The sequence below is a fragment of the Chanodichthys erythropterus genome, chromosome 15 (assembly GCF_024489055.1).
Source record: "Chanodichthys erythropterus isolate Z2021 chromosome 15, ASM2448905v1, whole genome shotgun sequence".
NCBI lineage: Eukaryota > Metazoa > Chordata > Actinopteri > Cypriniformes > Xenocyprididae > Chanodichthys > Chanodichthys erythropterus.
Genome location: NC_090235.1, coordinates 30,953,491 through 30,978,985, shown reverse-complemented (window position 1 = coordinate 30,978,985; position 25,495 = coordinate 30,953,491). Strand labels below are relative to the sequence as shown.

General features: G+C 34.6%; 3 protein-coding genes across 6 annotated transcripts in view; all 3 read right to left on the bottom strand.

Annotated features, from left to right (window-relative positions):
- Positions 1 to 1,057: 1,057 nt before the first annotated feature.
- Positions 1,058 to 5,902, bottom strand: LOC137037906 (XK-related protein 8-like). The gene is made up of 3 exons (XM_067412296.1): positions 4,988 to 5,902; positions 2,834 to 3,018; positions 1,058 to 2,149 (listed from the first exon to the last, which is right to left on the bottom strand). The coding sequence occupies exons 1-3, from the start codon at positions 5,293 to 5,295 to the stop codon at positions 1,437 to 1,439; spliced, it is 1,206 nt and encodes a 401-aa protein (XP_067268397.1). The 5' UTR covers positions 5,296 to 5,902; the 3' UTR covers positions 1,058 to 1,436.
- Positions 5,903 to 8,978: 3,076 nt separating this feature from the next.
- Positions 8,979 to 21,014, bottom strand: xkr8.3 (XK related 8, tandem duplicate 3). Of its 2 annotated transcripts, XM_067411526.1 has the most exons (4): positions 20,463 to 21,014; positions 14,958 to 15,145; positions 10,866 to 11,716; positions 8,979 to 10,733 (listed from the first exon to the last, which is right to left on the bottom strand). In XM_067411526.1, exons 1-3 carry the CDS (start codon positions 20,795 to 20,797, stop codon positions 10,875 to 10,877), a joined length of 1,365 nt encoding a protein of 454 aa, XP_067267627.1. In that variant the 5' UTR covers positions 20,798 to 21,014; the 3' UTR covers positions 8,979 to 10,733; positions 10,866 to 10,874. The 2 variants fall into 2 exon arrangements, with proteins under 2 accessions (XP_067267627.1, XP_067267626.1); XM_067411525.1 differs by having other exon boundaries at positions 8,979 to 11,716.
- A 1,454-nt stretch (positions 21,015 to 22,468) lies between these two features.
- The window catches only part of ptp4a3a (protein tyrosine phosphatase 4A3a), a 42,564-nt gene continuing 39,537 nt past the window's right edge, over positions 22,469 to 25,495 (bottom strand). For 2 of the 3 annotated variants that reach the window (XM_067411649.1, XM_067411650.1), the window contains exon 6: positions 22,475 to 25,411. In XM_067411649.1, coding sequence (XP_067267750.1) covers positions 25,294 to 25,411 — 118 coding nt within the window. In that variant the 3' untranslated portion in view covers positions 22,475 to 25,293. Of the gene's footprint in view, positions 25,412 to 25,495 lie in introns of all 3 variants that reach the window. The other variant, XM_067411652.1, reaches the window with a different exon arrangement.

Sequence of the window (25,495 nt, the reverse complement as noted above, 5' to 3'; positions counted from 1 at the left end):
CTTTTTGATAAAATCTGAGTGTTTTCTGTCCCTCCATAGACAGCCTACACAATTAAAAGTTTGATGCTTCAAAAAGTTCACAAAGAGATCGGAAAACTAATCCATATGAATTGAGTGGTTTAGTCCAAATTTTCTGAATGACTTGATCATTTTTTATGATGGACAGATGTAATTTAGGCCTTTACTCACAATTAAAACCTTGATCAGCGAAAATAAACAGAAGCTTAACAGAGCCTGAATGACACACGAGAACAAACCTCTTGCGGAAGCTCAAACGTGCTGTGTAACACACGAGAAAATAACCTCACACGAGAACTTTTTAAGTGGACTTTTATTTTTCTAATATCTGCAGGTACAGATTTTTAAAAATTAACTTTTAAAATTTAAAGTACTCTACAAGTACACAGTGAGTACAATTAACTGCACTTCTTTTTCACAAGGGACATCCATAGTATCTGCGAAAGAAAATGTTAATAGTACATTTCTTGAATTAGCAGAGTTGAAATGAACACAATTAATGGAATACTTGAGGTAAAAATAACAATTTAATGTTTCTCAAGGACTTTTTCCTCTTCACAATGTTTGTTTTTCTGCAATCTATATAAAACAGACATATGAAAATTTCTGAAATTAACATTGTCTGTCTATATATTGTATAACTTTGCTCTCCAATAGTCAACCAGAATCAGTAAGTTGGCATATTAACATTGTATCAGTTAATGATCTATACTGTTTTTTGTTTGTGTGTATTGTGTTTTTGTGTATATTGTATTTGTGTTTGTGTATATTCCTAAAACCTAAAGTTTCTGTACCATAATTTTTTACAGTAAAATTCTGGCAACCACAGCTGCAGTATTTCGTCCCCTTGGAATTATAAGGTTCTATCTCTGAACAGTTCTGAGATATTGAGCTTCAAATCTTTTGTATTCCATTCGACTTTGTAGATAGAACCTCTTTGTTTTCCAAATAAAAAGTCCCTAGATGTACTCAACACCACATAATTAAGCTGTCACAGAATAAAAATATGTGAATAACTCGATTTTGACAAAAATGTCAGATAGAACCTTATAATTCCAAGGAATATTTATTGATTGATTATACCATATATTTAAATTTTTTTGCTTCGTCATCCAGAATCAGTTCAGCTTACGCATTAAACATGCATAATTGGATCACAACTACATTTTAAAAACTAAAAGCATGTTGCATGCAGGAATGGAAAGGTAATCTATATTATTCTATTTAAATAATAGAGAACTTGACCACTTGATGATAAATATATATATATATATATATATATATATATTTCAGAAAGATTAAATAAAATGTGCTATTTTTGTACAAAACAAGGTATTCTGTGCATAAATACTCTTTTATAAATAAAACTTTAATTCAATTTTAATAATTTATGATAGAATTGGGAGGGGGTTGGGGAACTAGTAGTAGAAGTTAGCAGCCATGGTCCTCCCCCTCTTGAGAACTCCAGTAACAGATTCTTCAGATGAAGCTTCCATGGAGTCTGTCTCCATGTCATAAAAAGCTGCAGCTTGTCTAATATTCTGTTGTTCACTGGGTTTAGGTATTTTCTGTTCATCACAGTTAGGATGAAACCATCTGTAGTATATAATTTTCAATATAATTCCAGCAAAATGCAATCCTAGAAGTGTTGGGATCACAATGTAAGGATATAAGGAACTCCCACAGCCTGTATACTCAAACACCTTCCAGCACCAGAATCCCAGCAGCATCAATGTGTCAAACCCCATGACACAATAATAGAGAAAAGCCTTTAATTTTATGCTTCCTGTTGATACTTTAAACCAGCTGAAGTACCAAATGATTCCAACAGTAGCTCTGAAGAGCCATTCCCAACCAGGACTTTTCATGTAATCTGTTTTCTGGCTCCAGGCCCCTAAAACCAGCAGCATCCATAAAGACAGGAAGTGAGCTATGATATAGCATGGCAATACAGTGCAAAAGAGTGCCAGAGCGGAAACACGGGGAATGATCAGCAACAAGTTCCACAGGAAGTAGACACCAGTGGAGATCCAGCTCATCTTTTCTTTTTCTTGAAGAAATGCGCGCATGCTGCGGTGATACATAGCTACGGTAAAGGCTATTGCAGCAGCTGATGTGAGGAGTTTTAAACCTGAAACAAAAAAAAAAAATGTTGCATGTTATTAAACAATATCACACAAGCAATAGTGCTGTTCTTCTGATTATGCGAGACTCTGAGAAACGCACTTTGGTGCTGCTATTCATATTTCATAACAAGCCAAGTTGTTTAATTTCACAGAAGTGGGACGTGAATCACCATAGGTGCATTCACCAGCATGCTCCAAAAGTGTGATAAGATTTGCTCGAGTCATTCTTATCACGACGCTGATGATAAAACGTGAACCTATTTGAACTCTATTGAGAATGTACCACTTTAAAATGTTATGGAGAAAGTCAAACATAATCCTGCACCAGCACCAGCTTTTTAAAATACCCATGACTTGAATTTATCTCTTACTTTTGTATTTATTGTTGTAGAATTTATCTTTATTATATATATTTATTTTTTATTATATATACATTTATTTGTTATTTTGATTAAAAATGACAAGAACAGGTGAATTAAAAAAAACACAGATAAATCATTTATAATAAATACTGCTGCATTATTCCATTAAAAAAAGAGAATTGTCAATTTTGATGACATTAAGTGCTTCAGAGACACATGATAAAATGTGCAACCCATGTGAACTCTATTGAGAATGTACCACTTTAAAATGTTATGGAGAAAATATGTAATCTGAAAGATTTGAAGTGTTCTGCATTTGAGACAGACCTGTGATAAGCTCCAGCTCTCCTCTCTGTAACATTCTATACATCATAAGTGTGAGTTGTGGGGCACTTTCAGAAAACGCCTCAAACAAACGAAGCATATGAAGGTCACGGTTCAGGTCAGGCTTATGCTCTCTTTCAGTGCGATGAAACAAATGCTTTGTGGACATCTCTATCACCCCAGCATACCTGTGAACACAAGGTACATGCATTTACTCAAGCAACACTTACAACAAAACTTTATAATAGCCAACATTGAGACCACGGTTTGGATTTTGTTCTACATTATGAAGTACTATATGAGTAAACGGTTTGACTCCACATCAGTTCTCATTCACATTTAACTATTATTCACAATATGGATAAAAAAAAAAAAAAAGTCTATTAAATGTTGATTTAATGTTGATTTTAAAGAATTAGTTTACACACCCTCATGCTATTACACAAATGAAGATATTTTAATGGCATGAGAACAAACCTCATTGATTGAGGAAGTTGAAACTTGCTTGCGTGACACGAGAGAATTTTGCCATATTTTGTGTTCTGTGTATTTGTTGACCAGTGTTTATTTGTGAATTTTAAAAAAATCAGTTAAATTTGTATATATGAGGGTGAGTAAATGACGACCGAGTTTGAGTGAACTGTTCCTTTAAGTGTTCATAATTATATCTTAATCTTAATTTTTTACATTACCTTTGAGAAAGTGTGCACTTAATTGTATTGGATGTGCAATCATGCAATACATGTGTTTGTCATCTTTCTCATCCCTCATTTACCAGTTTTTTTTTTTTTCTTGTGTGATACTATTACCCTCTTCATCATTATTATTGTCACTAAAATTCTTATTATTTTTTTCCTCCTCTTTGATATATATATATATATATATATATATATATATATATATATATATATATATATATATATATATATAGATAGATATATATATATATATATATATATATATATATATATATATTTTATTTATTTATTTATTTATTTTTAAATTCTGGTTAAGTCTGTTGTACTTTCCCACATGCTCCTATATTCATATATTTCCACTACCACACCCAGTTATACTTAAATTCACACACACACACACACACACACACACACACACACACACACACACACACACACACACACACACACACACACACACACACACACACACACACACACACACACACACACACACACACACACACACACACAAATTGTACTGTTATGTATGTTTTGTTGGTTTTTGTATTTGTATTCTGCATTTAATTTGTTTTTTGTAAATATTGTAATTGTCTGTTTGCATAATAATAATAATAAAAAAAAGGATGTGCAATTCTTAAAAGTATATTTTTAAAAAACTACTTACAGATAATATATTAATGAAATAAGAGGCCACTTAAATGAACTTAAAGTGAATTCACTTTCATGACTGTTAACACACTTAAAAAGTGCCCTTAAATGTGAGGCTCTCTCCTTCACTAGCCAGTTTTAAATTGTCTCTTAAATCTTATTTGTTCTCTCCAGATTTTGATTAAGATTAGTTTAAGGGTTTTATGTTGAAGTTTTCTGATTGTATTCTGTTTAATGTGTTTTCCTTTAATGTTTTTTATATGCTCAAAGTTTTATTGTACAGCACTTTGTTGCAACTATGTTGCTTTTAAATGTGCCATATAAATTTAATAATAATAAAATAAAAATAAACTTGACTTTTGACTATTTTAAATATTGCTAAATTGAAACTTCATAATTACAAAAGTGTAATTACAAGAATATTATAAAATACATGACATTAGTCATATTTTAGTTTTAGCTTATATGCTTATAAGTACATTCAGCAGTACACTTTAATCTTGAGTCACAAAACAAAATATTTATGCAATTACAAATAAATATGTACTAAAGTCCTACTCAAGTGGGTCAAAAAGCAGTCCAAAGTTCAACTAATTACATTTAATAGGCTACAAATTTAAACTATAATGCATTTTCATTAAATTGCAATTAACATGAAGTGAAGTTTCTGAAAACATTACATTCAGTTCATACTTAAGTATGTAGTTCCATAAGCTCTTTTAAAAGTAAGCTAAAGTGCACTTTTTTCTTTCTTTCTTTTTTTCACAAGAGCATTCAAGGAAAATTGAGAAGCAAATCTGTCACTGACCTGAGGAAGACTCCGAGCTGAAGGAAGTGGAATGGTTTGATCAGTATATGCCTTTTTGCAAATGTCTCCACATTAGTCTCAAGCTCATCCAGGCAATCAGAGTACCAGAGCCAGCTGAACACCTGTAACAATACTGAAGAGCCCAGCAGCAGAAAGATCATCACCGCCATATACACATAGTCCCCATTCTGATAAAATGACACAACAGTCAAAATGTCCAGCACTATATCCAGCAGGAAAAAAAGCAATCCCACCAAAACATACAGATATTTCAATAAATAGCAAAATAAATGGCAGCTCTCCTCCATGATTCAGTCCCTTGTGAGAAACCTTTACAGCATGACAATGTAAATACAAAAGCTTCCCTTTTTACATGGATATATACTGATCTAAAAGAGAAAGTAAACACCCGCATAACTCCTCCAAAGTCATGTCTTTGAATGATTAATCATGTGTGAGAATGTAGTGAGTGATGTCACTTAAGCATGTGACCACACACAACTGGTCAAAATGGGAAATGCCTAATCCTCTAATCCGCTAATTTAAAATGAACAGGTTTCACACAATTCCTTAAAAGACTAAATTAAAATACTACAAAAATGTATGTCCCAAAGGAAAGTTTCTCAGCTGTAAAGTGTTGATAATTACAGTCATTACAGTCTCTCTCAACTTTACAAACAAACAAATTACATCTCCTGACGTTCACACACAGACAAAACTTATTAGACAAGAGTGACATTATATACCTCTGTAAATAAATACAATATATTACCATAGTTCAATACACATGTGTATAATACATAGGCCAAGTACATTTATATAAATATCAAGTTGTTATTATTAATTGAATATAAATTGCCATATTTAATGTGAAAATAAATGTAATTGGGATAAAATTGTTAGATTTTATTTAACCATAATCATGAGATATGCATAGTAGTCAAGTCTTGCGCAATTTAATGCCCTTTGAACAGAACATTTACGCTCCTTTCGCAGGGCACTTAGGTCGAAGTGAGTATGTATTGAGTATGTGTGTATGATATAACTTGATATTATGGTCTCAGACCCTACTTCAGTGTAAATCTTTATTTTTTGCCCACTTGAAAATCTACCAGGAAAAAGAATTTGAGAATTTGAGGTCTCATTCATGTCTGTAGCACAAACAAGTTATGCACTGAACTTTAATACTTAAAGGGTTAGTTCACCCAAAAATGAAAATTCTGTCATTTATTACTCACCCTCATGTCGTTCATCTTTGGAAAACAAATTAAGATATTTTTGATAAAATCCAATGGCTCAGTGAGGCCTGCATTGACAGCAAGTTAATTTACACTTTCAAACGCCCAGAAAGCTACTAAAGACATATTTATAACAGTTCATGTGACTACAGTGGTTCAACCTTAATTTTATGAAGCGACGAGAATACTTATTGTGCACCAAAAAAAACTAAATAATGACTTTATTCAACAATATCTAGTGATGAGCGATTTCAAAACACTGCTTCATGAAGCTTCAAAGCTTTACGAATCTTTTGTTTTGAATCAGTGGTTCGGAACATGTATCAAATGATCTCAAACTGCATGTGATTTCAGTAAACAAGGCTTCGTTACATCATGTGTTTTGAAATTTCAATGGTTCACGTGACTTTGGCAGTGCTCGGAACCACTGATTCGAAACAAAAGATTTGAAAAGCTTCGAAGCTTCATGAAGCAGTGTTTTGAAATCGTCCTTCAATATATATTGTTGAATAAAGTCATTATTTTTGGTGCACAAAAAATATTCTTGTCACTTCATAACATTAAGGTCGAATCATTGTAGTAATATGAACTGTTTTAAATACATCTTTAGTAGCTTTCTTGGCATTTGAAAGTGTAAATTAATGTTCTGTCAATGCAGGACTCACTAAGTCATCAGCTTTTATCAAAAAATATTAATTTGTGTTTTCCGAAGATGAACGAAGGTCTTACGGGTGTGGATCGACATGAGGATGAGTAGTTAATGACAGAATTTTCATTTTTGGGTGAACCAAATACTTTAAGGTTAAAGGAACACTCCACTTTTTTTGAAAATAGTCTCATTTTCCAACTCCCCTAGAGTTAAACAGTTGAGTTTTACCGTTTTCGAATCCATTCAGCCGATCTCCGGTTCTGGCGGTACCACTTTTAGCATAGCTTAGCATAGTTCATTGAATCTGATTAGACCGTTAGCATCGCGCTTAAAAATGACCAAAGAGTTTTGATATTTTTCCAATTTAAAACTTGACTCTTCTGTAGTTAAATCGTGTACTAAGACCGACAGAAAATAAAAAGTTGTGATTTTCTAGGCTGATATGGCTAGGAACTATACTTTCATTCAGCCATGATACGGCAGCAAAGTTCCTTGATTATTACGCCTGAATGAGCTATGCTAAAAGTGGTACCGCCAGAACCGGAGATCGGCTGAATGGATTCGAAAACGGTAAAACTCAACTGTTTAAATCTAGGGGAGTTGGAAAATGAGCCTATTTTCAAAAAAAGTGGAGTGTTCCTTTAAGGGCTGGTTCAAATCCATAACCTTACGTATAAACAACAGTAACAGTGACGCCAGGCTCAGCAAACATAATAAAAAGGCACATATTCTCTATATGAAATGCTAGTTATCTTAAAGTGAAATAAAGGGATACCAGAAGTACCAGTCATAACTTGAATTCTTTTAACCACTTCATAAGCTTCAAGCCTACAGTAGCTGAAAAAAATGCTTCCCATCAAGCTTGTTAAGCAAAGTCCGCTGTCAAGCAACCTAACAGTCAGTACAAGTTTACTTGTAGTTACTTGGAAACAAATTTATACATGAAAGACATAGTTTGAATAGGCTGGGTTTATTCATTACATACACAAAATGTTCAATGGATCCCTGTCAAAAAAAATCCCTGAACAGAACTGAGACATGATAGCATAACCCATGATTGCTTGCATTCCACATAGCATGACAAGAGGACACATGTTTAAAATTGCAAACCAATACAAGTTGTCACGACATGCATATGGCATCCAATTCTCAAGAAACTACAGCTATAAACACCACATACAGGAACATACAATAGGGGATATTGGCTATTGGGTAATGTTGCAATACTTCTGTTGTCAGACATTTTTGCTGATGACATTAGTGAGTTATTTAATGTATTGAAAAATAAATTCAAAATGTAGACCATAATCGTTAAAGGGTTAGTTCACCCAAAAATGAAAATTCTGTCATTTATTACTTACCCTCATGCCGTTCCACACCCGTAAGACCTTCATTAATCTTCGGATTTACAAATTAATATATTAATATATTTTAGTTCAAATCCGATGGCTCCGTGAGGCCTTCATAGGGAGTAATGTCACTTCCTCTGTCCATAAAGGTACTAAAAACACATCTATATCAGTCCATGTGAGTACAGTGGTTCAATATTAATATTATAAACCGACGAGAAAAACAAAATAACGACTTATTTAGTGATGACCGATTTCAAAACACTGCTTCAGGAAGCATCAGAGCGTTATGAATCAGTGTATCGAATCATGAATCAGATCGCGGTTCAAACCCGCCAAACGGCTGAAATCACGTGACTTTGGCGCTCCGAACAGCAGATTCGACACACACAGATTCATAATGCTCCGATGCTTTCTAAAGCAGTGTTTTGAAATCGGCCATCACTATATAAGTCATTATTTAGTTTTTTTTTGGCGCACCAAAAATATTATCGTCGCTTTATAATATTAATATTGAACCACTGTACTCACATGAACCGATTTAAATTATAAAGGTTATATTATTGCTTATATGTTTTTAGTACATTTATGGATCTTGAGAGAGGAAGTGTCATTGCTCCCTATGGAGGCCTCACGGAGCCATCGGATTTGAACTAAAATATCTTAATCTGTGTTCCGAAGGTTAATGAAGGTCTTAAGGGTGTGGAACGGCATGAGGGTGAGTAATAAATGACAGAATTTTCATTTTTGGGTGAACTAACCCTTTAACAATGCTGTTCAGATCAAGTCCATAGTGAAAAATAAGACTACAAATATATAACATATATTTTCACAAAATATAATAAAATGAGACCACAAATAGAAGCTAGTAGGATGATTTATGTACATTTAGATCCATGTCCATGATTCTGAGCATTTACAGACAATATAAATAATGTTTGAGTGTAGTCTTCAACAACTAGTACCAACATGCTTTTGTCAAGAAATCCTGAAAGAATGCTAATAAAATTGGAAAGTGAAAGTGAGTGAGTGACATGAAGTCTAGCCAATATGGTGCCCTATACTAGTGATTTGCGCTCTGCATTTCACCCATCCAAGTGCACACACAGAGCAGTGAACACTGAACACACCCAGAGCAGTAGGCAGCCATTTTGCTCAAGGGCACCAGTTGTGGGTACTGAGAGTGGAAGAGAGCACTGTTCAATCACCTACTTTTCCTGCCTGCTGAGACTTGAACCTGCAACCTTCGGGTTACAAATCAGACTCTCTAACCATTAGGCCACAACTGCCCCTAAAAAGGGCTAATTGTTTAGAAAATCAATCTTAATGGGATCAAACCCAAGCACTTTAAAGGGTTAGTTCACCCCAAAATGAAATTCTGACAAAATAATTTCTCGTTCTCATGCCATTCCAAACCTATATGACAGAACATGATATGACAAATGTCATATGACCAAACCAAAAAACTGTTCTCATCGCATGCGCTTATTGGAGAAAGTGTTAACAGCAGAATGAACTAATGGATATCTATGGACTTTTAAGGTAATCAACTAACCTACCTAGTTTGTTTTGTTGTTGATGTTTTTTATATCCAAATGTTAGTGAGAAGATAAAAAAAAAAAAAAAAAATCTATATGCAAGGGACATCAGTTATGCTCATCTTTACTCGCTCTTTTTAAGGCATCTTGAGTAAAACAGCTCTATATTCAACAAAGTACATACAAAGGAGCTGTTTTAGAGAATATGGAAGTGAATTTGTGCTTAACCCCCATTTTAAAGAATATTGGTGACCAAACAGTTTTGGACATCATTGCCTTAAATGGACAAAAAAGATCAACCAAAGCCATGCAGGTTTGAAATGACATGAGGTTGAGGAAATGATGACAGACCTTTCATTTTTGCATGAACATTCCCTTTATGAATCAAAGATTGCAGGATGGTTTTCATTTTCATTTCATTTTCAGTTTATTTTACAGAAGCTCTGATTCTGAGAGGATTCTTGTTTGATCCCATTGATTGTTTCTAAATTATGACACAAATAGATTTAGAATTCTGTAAACACTAACAATTTTCGAAAAACTTGATAAAACATTACACTGTACACATAGATTCATATGTACAAAAGATAGAAATAGTTTTGGCAAGATGACTAAGGATCAGTCACATATGTGCACATATTTCTATTCTACATTAAAGAAATGAAAACATTCACAGAGTCAGATTCCACAACAGTTGTGCTTCATGTGAGTACTACTAGAGTAGAAAAAACATCAATTTCGGTCTGTTCCCCAGACAAAGCCATAACTTTATATGATTTAGAATAGGGTTCATAAGTCGTAAAAAAACAACAACAAAAAACCCTTTATGACTCATGTTGTTTTGTCCTTTTTGGAGCTTATCAGCCCACCCATCATCTTCTGTGTTCAATGGAAGACACAGAAAAGTCATGCGGGTGTGAAAGTCATGAGGGTGAGTAAATGAGGACAATTTTGGTTTATGGTGACATATACCTTCAATACAAACAACAAAATTAATGACTTCAGTTCAACTGTAACCATTCAAAAACCATAATTTGTATCAACGCTATGTACAGATAATTTACAAATGTAATAAAATGTGTAACAGTCAAACAAGCTACATACCATTCATTTTTAGAGTACCGATACATTATTTGTTCCACATTCATTTGTTTTAATTGCAGAGGAGGTGTTTGTTGTGTAAAAGTAAGCAGCATGTTGGCTCATCCTCTTGTTAAATCTTTGAAAAGAAGCACCACTGGCCTGAACAACGGTGTGTGGCTCCTTCCCTCCAGCTGAAGCACCATCGGCCCCAACAACACTGTGTGGCTCCTCCCCTCCATCCGAAACACCATCAGCCTGCATACAGCTGTGTGGCTCCCCTCCATCTGATACATCATCTGAAAATTTCCCCAAATCCGGAGGCCACCACAATTTGGGGTGAAAACAGCAATAGTAGAGAACTTTTATCATTAAGCCCAAGACATAACAAAGTGGGATGGAGATAATCAGACTAATGGCATACGACTGGGTCATCTCTGCGTCACGGTAAAACCACCATGTGGCCAACAGGATGCCAGTGTCTGAGATCATAAATGTGTGGTAGATGAAACTCCTGTCTCTGGTGTGTCCTTCAGACACATTAAACCAGCTGAAGTACCAGATTAGACCTATAGTGGCCCGGTAGAGCCATTCCCCCCCTGTGCTGTCCATGAAATCAGTACCCTGCCTCCAGGCCCATAACACAAAGAAAGGCCACAAAGACAGGAAGTGAGCAGCAATGTAGCAGGGCAACACAGAAGCAAAGAGAGCAACCGCAGCTACACGTGGGCCAATTAGAAAGAGGTTCCAGAAGAAGTAAACCACAGAGGACAACCAACCCTGCTTGTCCTTGTCGGGCAGAAATGAACGGAGCGACCGATGATAGTCCACCACCATCCAAGCTACAGAAGTAGTGGAGGCGACCACACTCACACCTGTGGAACAGAAACATCAGTGTCACATTTCAGTGTTTTGTACTTCCATTCTCTACTGCTGGGTCATAGACAAAAAGGAAAAAAAACAATGCAAAATGCATACAGTGAAATCTAACTAATATAAATGTGCATAGCAGTGTAGTTATTATTACTAAAACTATTACATTAAATTGAACTTAACTAAATAAGTACTAAAATCACTAAAATTAAAATTGAAATAAACATTAAATAAAGCCGAATAGAAATATATAAATAAAAATGACAAAAGCGCCATTTAAAAAATTACTAAAATTAAAAGTAAAAACTGATATAAAAAAGTATCATAAAAATTATATATACATACATACATATTTACACACATTATATATATACAGTACAGTCCAAAAGTTTGGAACCACTAAGATTTTTAATGTTTTTAAAAGAAGTTTCGTCTGCTCACCAAGGCTATTTATTTAAAAATACAGTAAAAATATTAATACAATTTAAAATAACTGTTTTCTATTTGAATATATTTCACAAAGTAATTTATTCCTGTGATGCAAAGCTGAATTTTCAGCATCATTACTCCAGTCTTCAGTGTCACATGATCCTTCAGAAATCATTCTAATATGCTGATCTGCTGCTCAAGAAACATTTAATGTGTACAATTGTACAAAATATTTGTGTACAATAATTTTAGGATTATTTGATGAATAGAAAGTTTAAAAGAACAGTGTTTATCTGAAATCTAATCTTTTGTAACATTATAAATGTCTTTACTGCCACTTTTGATTGATTTAATGCATCCTTGCTGAATAAAAGTATTAATTTCTTTAATTTCTTTAAAAAAAAATAAAAATAAAAATTCTTACTGACCCCAAACTTTTGAACGGTAGTGTATAATGCTACAGAAGCTTTGCATTTCAGATAAATGCTGTTCTTTTGAACTTTCTTTTCATCAAGGAATCCTGAAAAAAAAGTACACAACTGTTTTCAACATTGAAAATAATCATAAATGTTTATTGAGCAGCAAATCAGCATATTAGAATGATTTCTGAAGGATCATGTTTTTTTACTGTATTTTTAATTAAATAAATGTAGCCTTGGTGAGCAGACGAAACTTCTTTTAAAAAAAAATCTTAGTGGTTCCAAACTTTTGGACTGGACTGTATATATATATATATGTATGCGTGTGTGTTATATATTATATATCTCAAGTTTTAGGTTAGGGTTACATTCTACAAACTGAAATAACCTTAACGCCATGTCTACATTGGATATGATAGTCGTTTTGTCGACTCGCACCATTGCTGCGCCGCAAGAAAGGCTGTCTACCCTGGACATGACTAAGCGACCTTTGCAAATCGAATTGTTCTTCCTGTCAGAAGTAGTACGAACACTTGAAGTACGTCAGAAATAGAAAGAGGATTGTCAGGGATTTGTCATGTCACACCAAATCCAGTGTAGACAGCATCACTGATTACAATGGGTTCTATTTGCTTTTGTTTGTCTCTATTTGCATCTGGTGTAGACACAGTGTAATATATTAAAGGGATGGTTCATCCAAAAATAATGTCATCATTCTGTCATCATTTACTCACCATCAAGTTGTTCTACACCTGTATGAATTTCTTTTGTCTGCTGAACACAAAAGAAGATACTATGATACTTCTTTCATACTATTAAAGTCAATGGTTTGGCTGTTTGATAAACCATATTTCTTCATTTTTGGGTGAACTATCCCTTTAAGACATGATATAAAGCCTGATGTAATTTGTAATGTAAATTATGTAATTTCCAGTTTTTTTCTGTCTTTTTTTGTTTCTGCATGTTGGTCACACCATGACTGGGTTGGCGGACAAAAAAAAAAAAAAAAAAAAAAAAAATTTTTATACTAATATTAAATTTACTAATCCTTAAAGGTGCCCTAGAATTGAAAATTGAATTTACCTCGGCATAGTTAAATAATTAAGAGTTCTGTACATGGAAATGACATACAGTGGGTCTCAAACACCATTGTTTCCTCCTTCTTATGTAAATTAGATCTTTGCAAAAGACCTCTGAAGAACAGGCGAATCTCAACATAACACCGACTGTGACGCAACAGCTGGGATCATTAATATGTATGACCCCAATATTTGCATATGCCAGCTCATGTTCAAGGCATTAGACAAGCCAGTATTAACGTCTGGAGCAGCACAGCCGAATCAACAGACTTTATGCAGGTAAGCAAGCAAGAACAATAGCGAAAAATGGCAGATGGAGCAATAATAACTCAATTTTGAGGGTTACATTAACTTTGTAAACTTTGTTTATGCAATGTATTATAGAGTTGGGAGCTTGGGGGCGGGAAGCGCGAGCATTTAAAGGGGACACGCACAGAATCGGCGCATTTCTAATTATGCCCCAAAATAGGCAGTTAAAAAATTGAATAATAAAAAAACTATTGGGTATTTTGAGCTGAAACTTCAGACACATTCAGGGGACACCTTAGACGTATATTACATCTTGTGAAATAGGGTTTTAGTGCACCTTTAAAAATGAAAAAATATATATTCATCAACCCAGCCCTAGAAACAGCTGACATATTTTCCTGTTGATGTCAAAAAGTGCCATCTGAGTGCTAATGAAATGTCACTGTTTCGGTAAATTATTTCAGCTCTCCAAAACCATTTCAGCCGAAACCATTTTTTTTAGACTGAAACAAGTTGCCGAAATTTCAGTACATCGCCAATTAAAATATGTTTTAACTATGCCAATTAAAGAATCTGTCAAACTACTTTATAACAAGGTTTTTGTTTCAAGAATGTCATTGTTTTAATAACTTTTTTTCTTAATTAGGATATTTTCACCATGACATTTTTAATTTTATGCACCCCAACCCTACATACAAACGAAGTTTGTCCAATGTCCAATGCAAAATCATAAACATGCTGATGTCTACATAGGAAGATCAAATAACCACACATTACTGCATTTCCTGTAAGTCAATGCTCAATTTTCTCAGATCAGACTGGATGAAAATGTTGGCTTCAGTCAAGAGGAAATTCTTTTTACCACAATGGAGGAAATGGAGCATAAATTGGAGGAAGTGTTTTATGACGGTTTTAATGTAAAATACAGTATTAACTTATAATGGATGCATCTCATGCGGATGGTCATTCCTCAGATTGGATGTCATAAGCAGATTGGATGTCATGTTTTTTTTTTTTTTTTGTGAAGTGGTTAAAAGCATTAGAGCAGAAGTGGAGTGGTTACCCACATTGTACCATCCTTGCGTGGTTGTTGCGTAGCATGATGTACATCATGAGGGTGAGCTGGGGAGCGCTCTCGCAGAATGTCTCAATGAGACGCAGCATGCTGAGGTCATGGGTCAGATAAACTGCATACTCAGACCCACTCCCCCCTCGCCACCACACACGAAAGCCCTGCCAGATAGCTGATACGTGCCTATGGGTAAAGAAAGAGAGTATATGAACTGAATTACCACAGTATGCTTAAAAAGGAGATTAATAACTTTTTGTACATAATAGTAACCATGTTTTTAAGACAATACCGAAATATTTTGTCTGACAAGTATCCAGCTGTCTGTGATAGTTTGGATGTTTATACTTAGTGTGACATAAACAGTGTGACATAATCAGGGCAAGTATTAGGAAGTCAGGGAAAATGTCAACATGACTCTGTGGTCACTTGGTTCCGGATGTGCTACCATGGTAGTACCATGTTTGTTTAAACACTGTCCATTTTACTATCATGTATATAATCATATATCATAAAAAAAACTGTAAAAAACTGTAGAAATGTAAAAAATAAATAATAAAATTAAAATAAATAAGATTAAAATGTAAAAAATAAATAATAAAAATATAGCTGCAAGCAGCGATGACGGGCCCAAGCTTGGTGGCACCACCAACCTGGGGTGCGTTTCCCGAAAGCATCGTTAGCCAACTATGGCCGTAAGTCCCACTGAAATCTATTGGTAACGACGGAACTTGAGACCATAGTTCGCTTTGGGAAACGCACCCCTGGTTGCTTCAGGGCAACTGTGCACGGTGGGCAATAGACATTTAACCCTCTACCGCATAGTGTTGCCATATGGCAACATACTCTTTATGTTCATTTCCTTGCCACCGACTCTTTAAGAGAACATTCTAGTTTTTTTTATTGGTAAGAGAAGACCTTAATTTAGCCAATGATGTGCTTTGGTTAAGTCACATGACATGCAATTTTTTTTATGTGACGCGATATCTGACAGACTGCCATTTCTTGTCGGTAGTTGCTGAAAGCAAACTAAAACGTCAGTAACAAACAAGGACCTGCCCATGTCACATTCACAAAAAAAATGTTAACATCATCTCAGGTAAGGTATGATGACATATTCACCACTCAAAAATGTTTTTATGGAATTAGTTTTTGGTAAATCGAGGAAATGTCTGTGTTGCCATATAGCAACACTGCGCAATAATGGAATGGCATTATTATAATAGGTTAGATAGCTAGCAAAGATCAGCTGCAGTCTGTTAAGCTATAACAATAAAAACATTAATGCTAGTGATATAATGTTCATTAGTCGTATGTTTAGGACTGCCATGGCATTTGTATTATGGATCAACATCAGAGATCTGCCATCACAGCCATGTATACTGGCCCAGACCTACCACTTTCCTATCATGGTGTCTCAAAAAGGCAGGTGCAAGTGGCTCTAAGTGTATTGTAAGTGTGAAGAGCACCAAATGTGATGTCTACATGTGTCTCACCTTTGTAAAAAAAAATAAAAAATGCTTTTTGAAGTTTCATACAGAAAAAAGGTGAAATTTAAAGAATATAAAGCATTATTCAGCAAAAGAGAATGGAAAAACACAAGATGTTGGAAAATAAGTATAAGGTATTGTTTATAATTACTGCTAAAATTTATAATAGCACTAATTGATTCAATACAAACAACATTTCTGAGGAAAAATATGAACTATATACACTTACACTTATTCTAAGTTTTTCCACTATTGTACGTTGTTGCCATATGGCAATGTATTATAAAGTACCTTAAAATAATATTTTTTTCCAATTTTTTTTTTTTACAGCACTTTAAGTTAAGCCATTCTAAGAAAAGAAAAAGAGTCAAATATTTTTTTTTTATAGATTTATCATAATGCGTGCGGTAGAGGGTTAAAACAGGTAAACTTAAAAAAAAAAGGACTATGTCAAAGTTACACCACATTTACTGCAGCAGTTGGTGCCCATATGATCACAAACCACAACAGCCACATCCATGAGATTGTTTAAATTTATATGAATTTCATGTCACAGAATGTCATAGGTCAATTTCAAATGAGTGCAGAATATCATCCTAAACTGCCTTATCTGTGTTTTTCTCAGACAACCTCTATAAAACATTCCAGAGAAAATTACATAATGTTATTTGTGCAAATTCAACAGTAATCTGAGAAATGTAATCCAGTCTCAATGTGAATGTCTGTGATTGCTAATGCTGTATTATCCTAACACTTCTCTTCATGTGTTTTTACCTCCCTGAGCCATCATTTAAAAGATAAAAATAGATAAAAATAGAAATTTGATATAAATGAATAAAATAAATGTTAGATTAAAATAAACATTTGATATTAATGAATGAATAAAATAATCTTTTATCTTTTTTAAACTAGAAAAATTTGATTAAAATAAATACATAACACAGAGAAGTTCTGAGAGAACTGTACTATAGTGAGTTTAAAAAAATAAGCAGCTAAATATTTCCAAATAATATTTTACAAATTTATTACATTTAATTTTCAGTGTTTATAAATAAAGAAAATAACCTTGTTATAAAATTATAACCCTGACGTCAATGAATTTTGGTAATGCTATTACTTTTTTTGTTCGCAGCTCAAGAGCTAAGGATTTACATTTAAGGATGTAAATCTAAGGTTTTGCATGTTTTGAATACAGATTTTCATTCAATGGAAATAAAGTCACTATACGCCACAAGCTGTTGCATGCCGTTATCAAGTCTTAATAGAAACGATTGCATGTCTACATCGGAATGTGACAGATTAAGAGACAGAAAATGCACAAATTTAACATACTTTACTATAAATAAATATAAAATGAATGTAACGAAATATAAAAGCGTTTACAAAGTTTTGTATTAAAAATTCCAATTTATTAATTTTTTTAGATGTAGGGGAGACCGGGGATAGTTGTAATATTTTTGACATTTCTGTCTTTATCTTGGTGTTCTTTTAAGCCAGTGCATTCAAAATGTGATTTTAACTAGTGTCAGCTATTAAATGGTATAGCTGTTATCTTTGCAACACAAACAGAAAATGTGTGGTTTAGTTTCAAACACGGGGAGTGAAATGTTACAACTAACCCAGACTATGGGGTGAATTGTAACAGACCCTGGGGTGAGATGTAACATTATGAGATAAGGATTATAACAAAAAAATCAGTTTTGAAAGCTTTTTATTCAGCGCAGACTTTTTAACATAATTGGTATATGTGTGTGTGTGTAACAAAAAGGAATAAAATGAGCAAATGCTCATTTTACATCCCTCAATTTGTCTTTCTCTTTCAAGACTTAGGCCACGGTGTCAAATCCTGCTCCTGGTGGTTCACCATCCTGCAGAGTTCAGCAACAACCCCAATTAAGCATATCTGAACCAGCTAATCAAGCCTTGCTTCCCAATGTCCATACTATCCATCCTAAATAGTATGTGAGATTAAAAGAAGTGTATCCCAAAGCATAGTATGTTGAAAAGAGTATGCCAAAAGTCCCCCGATGGACTACTATTTCCGGTAGATTTTCGAAGTGTGGATCCGTGCACACTATAAAAGGCTAATATTGCCCACACCCCATTGCACTTTGAATGAGGATTCAGTTCAGAACTACAAACACGAGTAAAAAGTGCAAAACATGGCTGATGTGTGCGACCGACGGTGAGAGGTTTGAGAAACCAAAATATTTAATGTTATCTGTGTTAATTTTCATCTGCAATAACAATGTGGACTTTTATAAAGATCTGATTGGCCATTAACTTTTAAATGCATCATTATGCATTAAAGGGTTCGTTAACCCAAAAATGAAAATTGTGTCATTAATTACTCACCCTCATGTCGTTCCACACCCGTAAGGCCTTCGTTCATCTTCAGAACACAAATTAAGATATTTTTTATAAAATTCGATGGCTCAGTGAGGCCTAGACAGCAAGACAATTAACACTTTCAAATGCCCAGAAAGCTACTAAAGACGTATTTAAAACAGTTGTTGTGACTACAGTGGTTCAACCTTAATGATATGAAGCGACGAGAATACATTGTGCGAAAAAATAAAACAAATAATGACTTTATTCAACAATGTCTAATGATGTGTCATCTAAAAACACTGCTTCATGAATCTTAACGAATCTTGTTTCGAATCAGTGGTTCGGAGCGTGTATCAAAAGATCTCAAACTGCCAAAGTCATGTGATTTCAGTAAACGAGGCTTCATTACGTCATAAGTGTTTCGAAATTTCAATGGTTTGCGTGACTTTGGCAGTTTGATACACTCTCTCTGAAACACTGATTTGAAACCAAAGATTCGTTAAGCTTCAAAGCTTCATGTTTTGCATGTTTGCAGTGTTTTGAAATCGCCCATCACTAGATATTGATCAATAAAGTCGTTATATTGTTTTTTTGCACACAAAAAGTCGCTTCATAACATTAAGGTTGAACCACTGTAATCACAAGAACTGTTTTAAATATGTCTGAAGTAGCTTTGTGGGCATTGAAAGTGTTAATTGTCTTGCTGGCGATGCAGGCCTCACTTAGCCATTGGATTTTATTAAAAATTATCTTAATTTGTGTTCTGAAGATGAACGAAGGTCTCACAGGTTTGGAAGAACACGAGGGTGAGTAATTAATGACAGAATTTTCATTTTCAGGTGAACTAACCCTTTAATACAAGGGGAGTTCTCTGCATGAAACACCCGTGACTGCAGATCAACGTGCTACTGCATTTCTCTCCGATAAGGTAGGAAATCAGCTAAATGAAATGTGGAGGATTTAAGATGATTGACAGTTTACGGTGACAGGATGCGACAGAGAGCAGAAATGCAATTGTATGACGTGAAAGTATGTCCCAAAGCTTGTCTACTCAAGAGTATGTACTTGTGTGTGATTTTGCTCACAAAAAGAGTACATACTTTTAGGGGCGTAGTATAAGTGGGAGAATTGGGACGCAGCAAAGGTCTACTAGGCATTCTAAAAACTTTCAGCCAGGTGTTTTGGGTAATAATAATAATACACAAACTTGGATTAGGGTGTAACATGATTAATTGATGTCACAACTAACCCAGAGTCTTGTAGCCATGAACTAGCTCACCTTAAAGCCAACAGCTAAAACATCACTAACATTAATTGGCACGGACTAATGCTGCCTTCACGTGCTATCGGAAATTTGATAATTCCCACTTCGGAAGTCGTGATTACGAGCTCGTCGCATTCAATCAGGGCGTTCATGTGCAATTTCTACCTAGGATAGTTTTTTACGATCATTCCGAGAGCACGTGAAGGCAGCATGAACCCGAGAATGTGTGAAGTGAATCGGGTGATTTGTAACCTGATCGAAGAAATTGGAAGTATTACAACCATCCCCGGTCTCCCCCTATTTGTTTTCATTTTAGTTTTATTTAAAAGTCTACATTACTTGAAATGTTGAGCATCTGAAAACTCGAGTTAATAAATCAGCCATTTGTAAGACGCTCGTGCAGTTACTGCTGTCTCACCTGATGAAGAAGCCCAGCTGACAAATATGCAGGAGGAGCAACAATTTTACTCTTTTCGCTTCACTTAACAGAACGATGTTCCCGGCGGACGCCTGAGACTCAAAATTCTCCAAAGGACGATCATACTTCAGCCAAAACCAACTAAAAAGCTGAATTATGACAGATGACATGAGCATGAAGCCCACCAAAATACCGAACCACATGAAATCTCCATGCGTGAAGAACTCCTTAGCCACCCACAGATCCGAGCCCACGTCAAACAGAAACGTGCAGACGCCGATCACAGTAAAAACAAAATCCAGCCAGGAATACTTAGAAAAAGTCGCGCACTCCATGATGGGATGAGCTTCAAAACAAGAGCAGCTGACTGAAGTTCAGCCAGAGCATGCATTTAGCCGTGAACCGTTAGCATAGGGTTACAGGCAAAACACAAAAGTTCCACAGCTTAAGTTAATCCTCATTATTCACGTAAACGAGAAATCCGCGAGCAAATACGTCTCGTCAAAGCCATTTCTATAGCAGCAGATAGACGAAGACATTTTTGAACATGAAAATCACCCAAAACTTTCCAAGTGGCATAACATAAGTCACACCCACATGACGTCACACTGCAGCTTTTTACGTGATAATTACAATGGTACAATGGTAAAAAAAACAAAAAACATCTAATGTTTTTGCACAGAATTGGGTACATTTTTAAATCGCTTGGAAATAATTATGTTTCAATTTAATTAGCTGACTTTTATTCAGAAATGGCTATTTTTTTTTTTTTTTTTTGTGGAAAATGCAATAATAGTAAATACAAGTCTAGATGTTGCAATTTTAATTGCTACATAATTTTATTTTAATTGTTACGTGAAACTAAAGTTTCCAAATGTTTTAATAAATTGTATATTCCTTTTTGACCATCAGAGAGCAGTGTTGTACTGTAGTCCTTCATAACTGACTAAGTGAACGACACAAAAATAAATAATAATAATAATCATTAAATATAAGTTCATATAGGCGACAATAAACTTATTTTCAACATCAACATTTTAATATTGATGTTTACACATTTTAATATTTATTTGAATGTATAAAATGAATGTGTATACTGTATAGTATACTGTCTCAATTAATAGGAGGCAATAAAAATTGGATTAATATTACTACTTAATCATGTATAATACTTTCTTTATATTTCATGTGAAATATTCTTATTTATACATATACGGATCAATGACAACTAAGATGATAATTAGAGAAATCCTTTAAAAAGCAAGTTTAAAACATCTCCCAAGTAGAAATGTGAAGTTCATGTTCAGGTAAGAAAAAAAAAAAAAAAAAAAAACTATTTTGTACACTTAATAGGTCCCTTAATTAACACTAACAAATTAACTTGAAAGAAGTCGATTAATTTCTCCGTGAAGGAGTATGAGCAATGTCACACTCATAGCCGTGTGATATGGCTGTATCAGCATGGCTGTGATTCAGCCGTAGGCACAAGCGTGCTGATATACAGCAATATCTCATGGCTATGAGTGTGATATTGTGTTTATAACAGTTCTACGATATGAGTGTGTAAATAAATAAGAAGTAACGAATGTCTTAAACTCTCTTTTGTACATAAGTACTTCCTTCCGCCATGGATTCAAATCTCAAGTTCACAGTTTGACCAAGGCTCCTTTACTAATTCTAAAACGTCACTTTAGATCTAGTAACGAAGGAATGTTGAGTCCCTGCATTCAACTCATTGTATTTTGTACAGTATTAGAGAGAGAGAGAGAAAGAGAGAGAGATGCTTTGGCAATACTGTGTAAGTCATGCCAATAAAGCAAATTTGAATTGAATTGAATTAAATTGAGAGAACTTTTGACTTGTAAAGTTTTGCCGCCATCTAATGGCATATTGATGTAACTTTCACTCAATCCATATTACACACTAATGGACCCTTTCTCAATACCAAATACAACATATTTATATATAAAATAATATTTATTGAACAATATTTAAATTAACAACAATAGCCATTATAAAATGACAATAGGAAATAAATATTTATACAATTCAGTCAAAAGCAGTGCTCTACAGGGGAAATAAGTGAAATATAGCCTTAATTAAATTATCAAATTTAACATAGCACAATTTGATTTGCTCTGGAACAAGTAATAGATTAATAAGACCAAAGAAGTATGTTTTATGTACCCCAAATTAATTGTATCTCATGTTTAAGACACAGTGGCAAATCCCCGAAGCACTGGCTGAGATGAAGCTGTTCTCAGCGGGTACACTAGCACTGAACGGCCGCTGACAGTCTGGAGCTTGCATCTCCAAATCTCTAAAATAGGCACTATGATTAAATATGAGTCACATATTTCAGATTTAAACAATTACATTCTTGCCTAAAAAAACTTGTGAAAAAGGTAGAAGTGCTGTTATCACTAAAATATTGCAGGGCTATTAACCAATCTTATTCAAGAACCAGAAAGAACTGTTATATACATATATATATAGTAGACAATCAGCACTGTGATTGACATGACTAACGAAATCTTTAAAATGAGCTGCAGGTTATGTTCAGAGAATAAGTTGCTGCGGTTACTTACATATCTTGAAAGTTAGCTCAGTTTCTGGAACCAAAAGTTGAAAATATCCATTTTCTTATCTGTGAACTTCAGGTTTGTCGCATAACCACATTTTGCATTATTTTGTTTTGCGCATTAGAATTTCTTAAACTTTATTATGCATCACATGAGACTGTCCAAGCATGCAATGTTTTAAAATATGAAATTTGCATGTTGTTTACATAACAGCTATAGCTTATGGTCTCTTTTCAGCAGCATGAACTTAAAATAATAAAAACACTACATCTTCAGTGCTATCAATAGGTCTGATGGGAGAATTTTTTTTTTTTTTTCTAACATCACACAGTTATCATTGCCATCTACTAGCTCTTTTGAGAAAGACATTTAGACAAAACTGTATATTGATTTCAGTTGTTGTGGCTCACTGACACTAAACGTGCAAGCCTACAAAAAAGGAAAAATGTCAAAATATTTCTAACAAGTCTTATTTTTTTACCTGGATTTTTTCTCATATTCTTTGTTAAAGCCTTGCTAAAGCTTTATTTGAGGAAAAGGGACTGAAGTCATTAAAATTTGCATGCAGTAATATTAATGTGTTGTTAATTTTGGAATTATACAAGTAAAATTTTGCAAGTTCTTGTGCAGGTGGGTCATTAAGGGTCTCGTTTTTATTTGAACTGCACCCACAATTATGTAACAATTCAGGCAAAATTATTATAAAGATGTTAAATTTTCATGATAGTGAATTAGTTGGAATTTTAATTTGTATTTTCATTTTTATAAAGAATGGTTATATGTTTAGAGTGTACTGCATGTCGTTTAGCAGCATACACTCTTAAAAATAAAGTTTCCAAAAAGAGGTTTTCGGAATGTTTCCATAGAATAACCATTCCGGGTTCCCCAAATAACTTTTCAGTAAACAGTTCTTAAAAGAACATTTTAATAAACCATTTGCAATTGAAAGGTTCCATGGATGTTAAAGGACCTCCAATGGGTTTAACATGAATACCTTTATTTTACAGGTCACACATGTAAAAAACACTTTGTTTCGATGGTTCACTTTACATATTCTACTAAATATAAGTAACTTTGCAATTACATGTCAACTAACTTTCATTAGAGTATTAGTAGGCTGTAGTAAATTGCAAAATTACTTAGTAGAATGTCTAAAGTGGACCATCGAAATAAAGTGTTACCGATCACAATTTGATCAAGATGAAGAAATTGCCATACCTCCCTGCAGAGGGCAGTATGGCAATATTTTGACAGGCAGTGAACTTGTTGCACATTATGAGGTCACCTCATGACAAAACACTAACAGTCCTTATTCATGATTGCAACAGCCTTTATTTGTATTATGCAGCTGGAGGTGTGTTCTTAAAAAACAGAGGAAAAACAACTTTAAACCACCGTCTTGTCTGGTAATTCACTCATATAGGGCCTTTTTTACCATCTGATCTCTGTTGACCTGAATGGACAAGTATCATAGACAGATCGCCTCCAGGAAGCCCTGAAGTCCTAACACATTAAAATTACTCCAACAAACACAAGGTTTGATTTTAAGCACATAAACACGCATAAGCATTTTCGCAGTTAAATTCCTTGGCCTTCGCTGGCCTTCATATGTAGCTTTCAGAAACCCTTTAGTGTCTGGCACTCAACCTAATAGAAATAGCAAAGAGTTGCTTTATGAAAAAGAAATATCTTTCACATAAGCCCTTCATTAGTCCACTTTAACCGTTGTTTGCTCATAAAACAAAAGCATCATGGAAAAGGTCAACAGTAAAAAGATTTGTGCTGAAAAAAAAGTGTTAAAGGAACCGTAGTTGTCTAAAAATCAGACTCCTGGCAGGGAAGAGTAGGAAAGCTGTAGAAAGAAAAATAAGTAGTAGAGAGAGTGAGAAAGAGCACAAATTTTGTCCATGATTCACATTATCACACCGCCTGGCTCTTTTAGACAATCGCAATCATTTGAGGCATGATTAGGGTGTCAGTCCTGGTGCAGGGTCAAAGGTCAGAGGTTGCCTCCGCCGAATCTCATTAATCTCAGAGATACGTAGCCTTTCAGACCTCTAAGTCGTAAGTCTCGGAAAAGCCATGGCAGTATCCACACCACAATCAGAGTGAGGAGGATTTTAGGCACCAGTGGGGTTTTCATCCAGACCGAATCGGTTCGTATTTTTATAGCAAATCAGCAAAGTGCATCAGTTGTGGCCCAGTCCATCAGGTTCAGCTTGGTTCAGAACAGTAGGGTGAGGGTGCAGTCACATGATGCAGCACTTGTTCTTGAAAATGTGCGGGTGCTTGTAGCGCAGTCTCTGTTTGGGCCGATATTTCTCTAGATACGTCAGCTGCTTGCTGTTTATTGCACCCCTGCGCTTCCTGTGAAATCAAAAAACGCCTATTAGCATGTTGATTGACAATTTCGTCACGAAACATGGCAGATCTCATGTTTCACTCCAGCCC

Bases quoted from the DNA above. Each gene is read 5' to 3' on its own strand.
- LOC137037906 (XM_067412296.1), bottom strand. From the start codon at position 5,295: ATGGAGGAGAGCTGCCATTTATTTTGCTATTTATTGAAATATCTGTAT. The intron at 3,019-4,987 runs GTCAGTGACAGA...TTGTGTTCACAG, and splicing joins CAGCTCGGAGTCTTCCTCAG to GTATGCTGGGGTGATAGAGA. The intron at 2,150-2,833 runs GTCTGTCTCAAA...TTTTTGTTTCAG, and splicing joins AGAGCTGGAGCTTATCACAG to GTTTAAAACTCCTCACATCA.
- xkr8.3 (XM_067411525.1), bottom strand. From the start codon at position 20,797: ATGGAGTGCGCGACTTTTTCTAAGTATTCCTGGCTGGATTTTGTTTTT. The intron at 15,146-20,462 runs GTGAGACAGCAG...CTTTACCCATAG, and splicing joins CAGCTGGGCTTCTTCATCAG to GCACGTATCAGCTATCTGGC. The intron at 11,717-14,957 runs GTGGGTAACCAC...TCTGTTCCACAG, and splicing joins CCACGCAAGGATGGTACAAT to GTGTGAGTGTGGTCGCCTCC.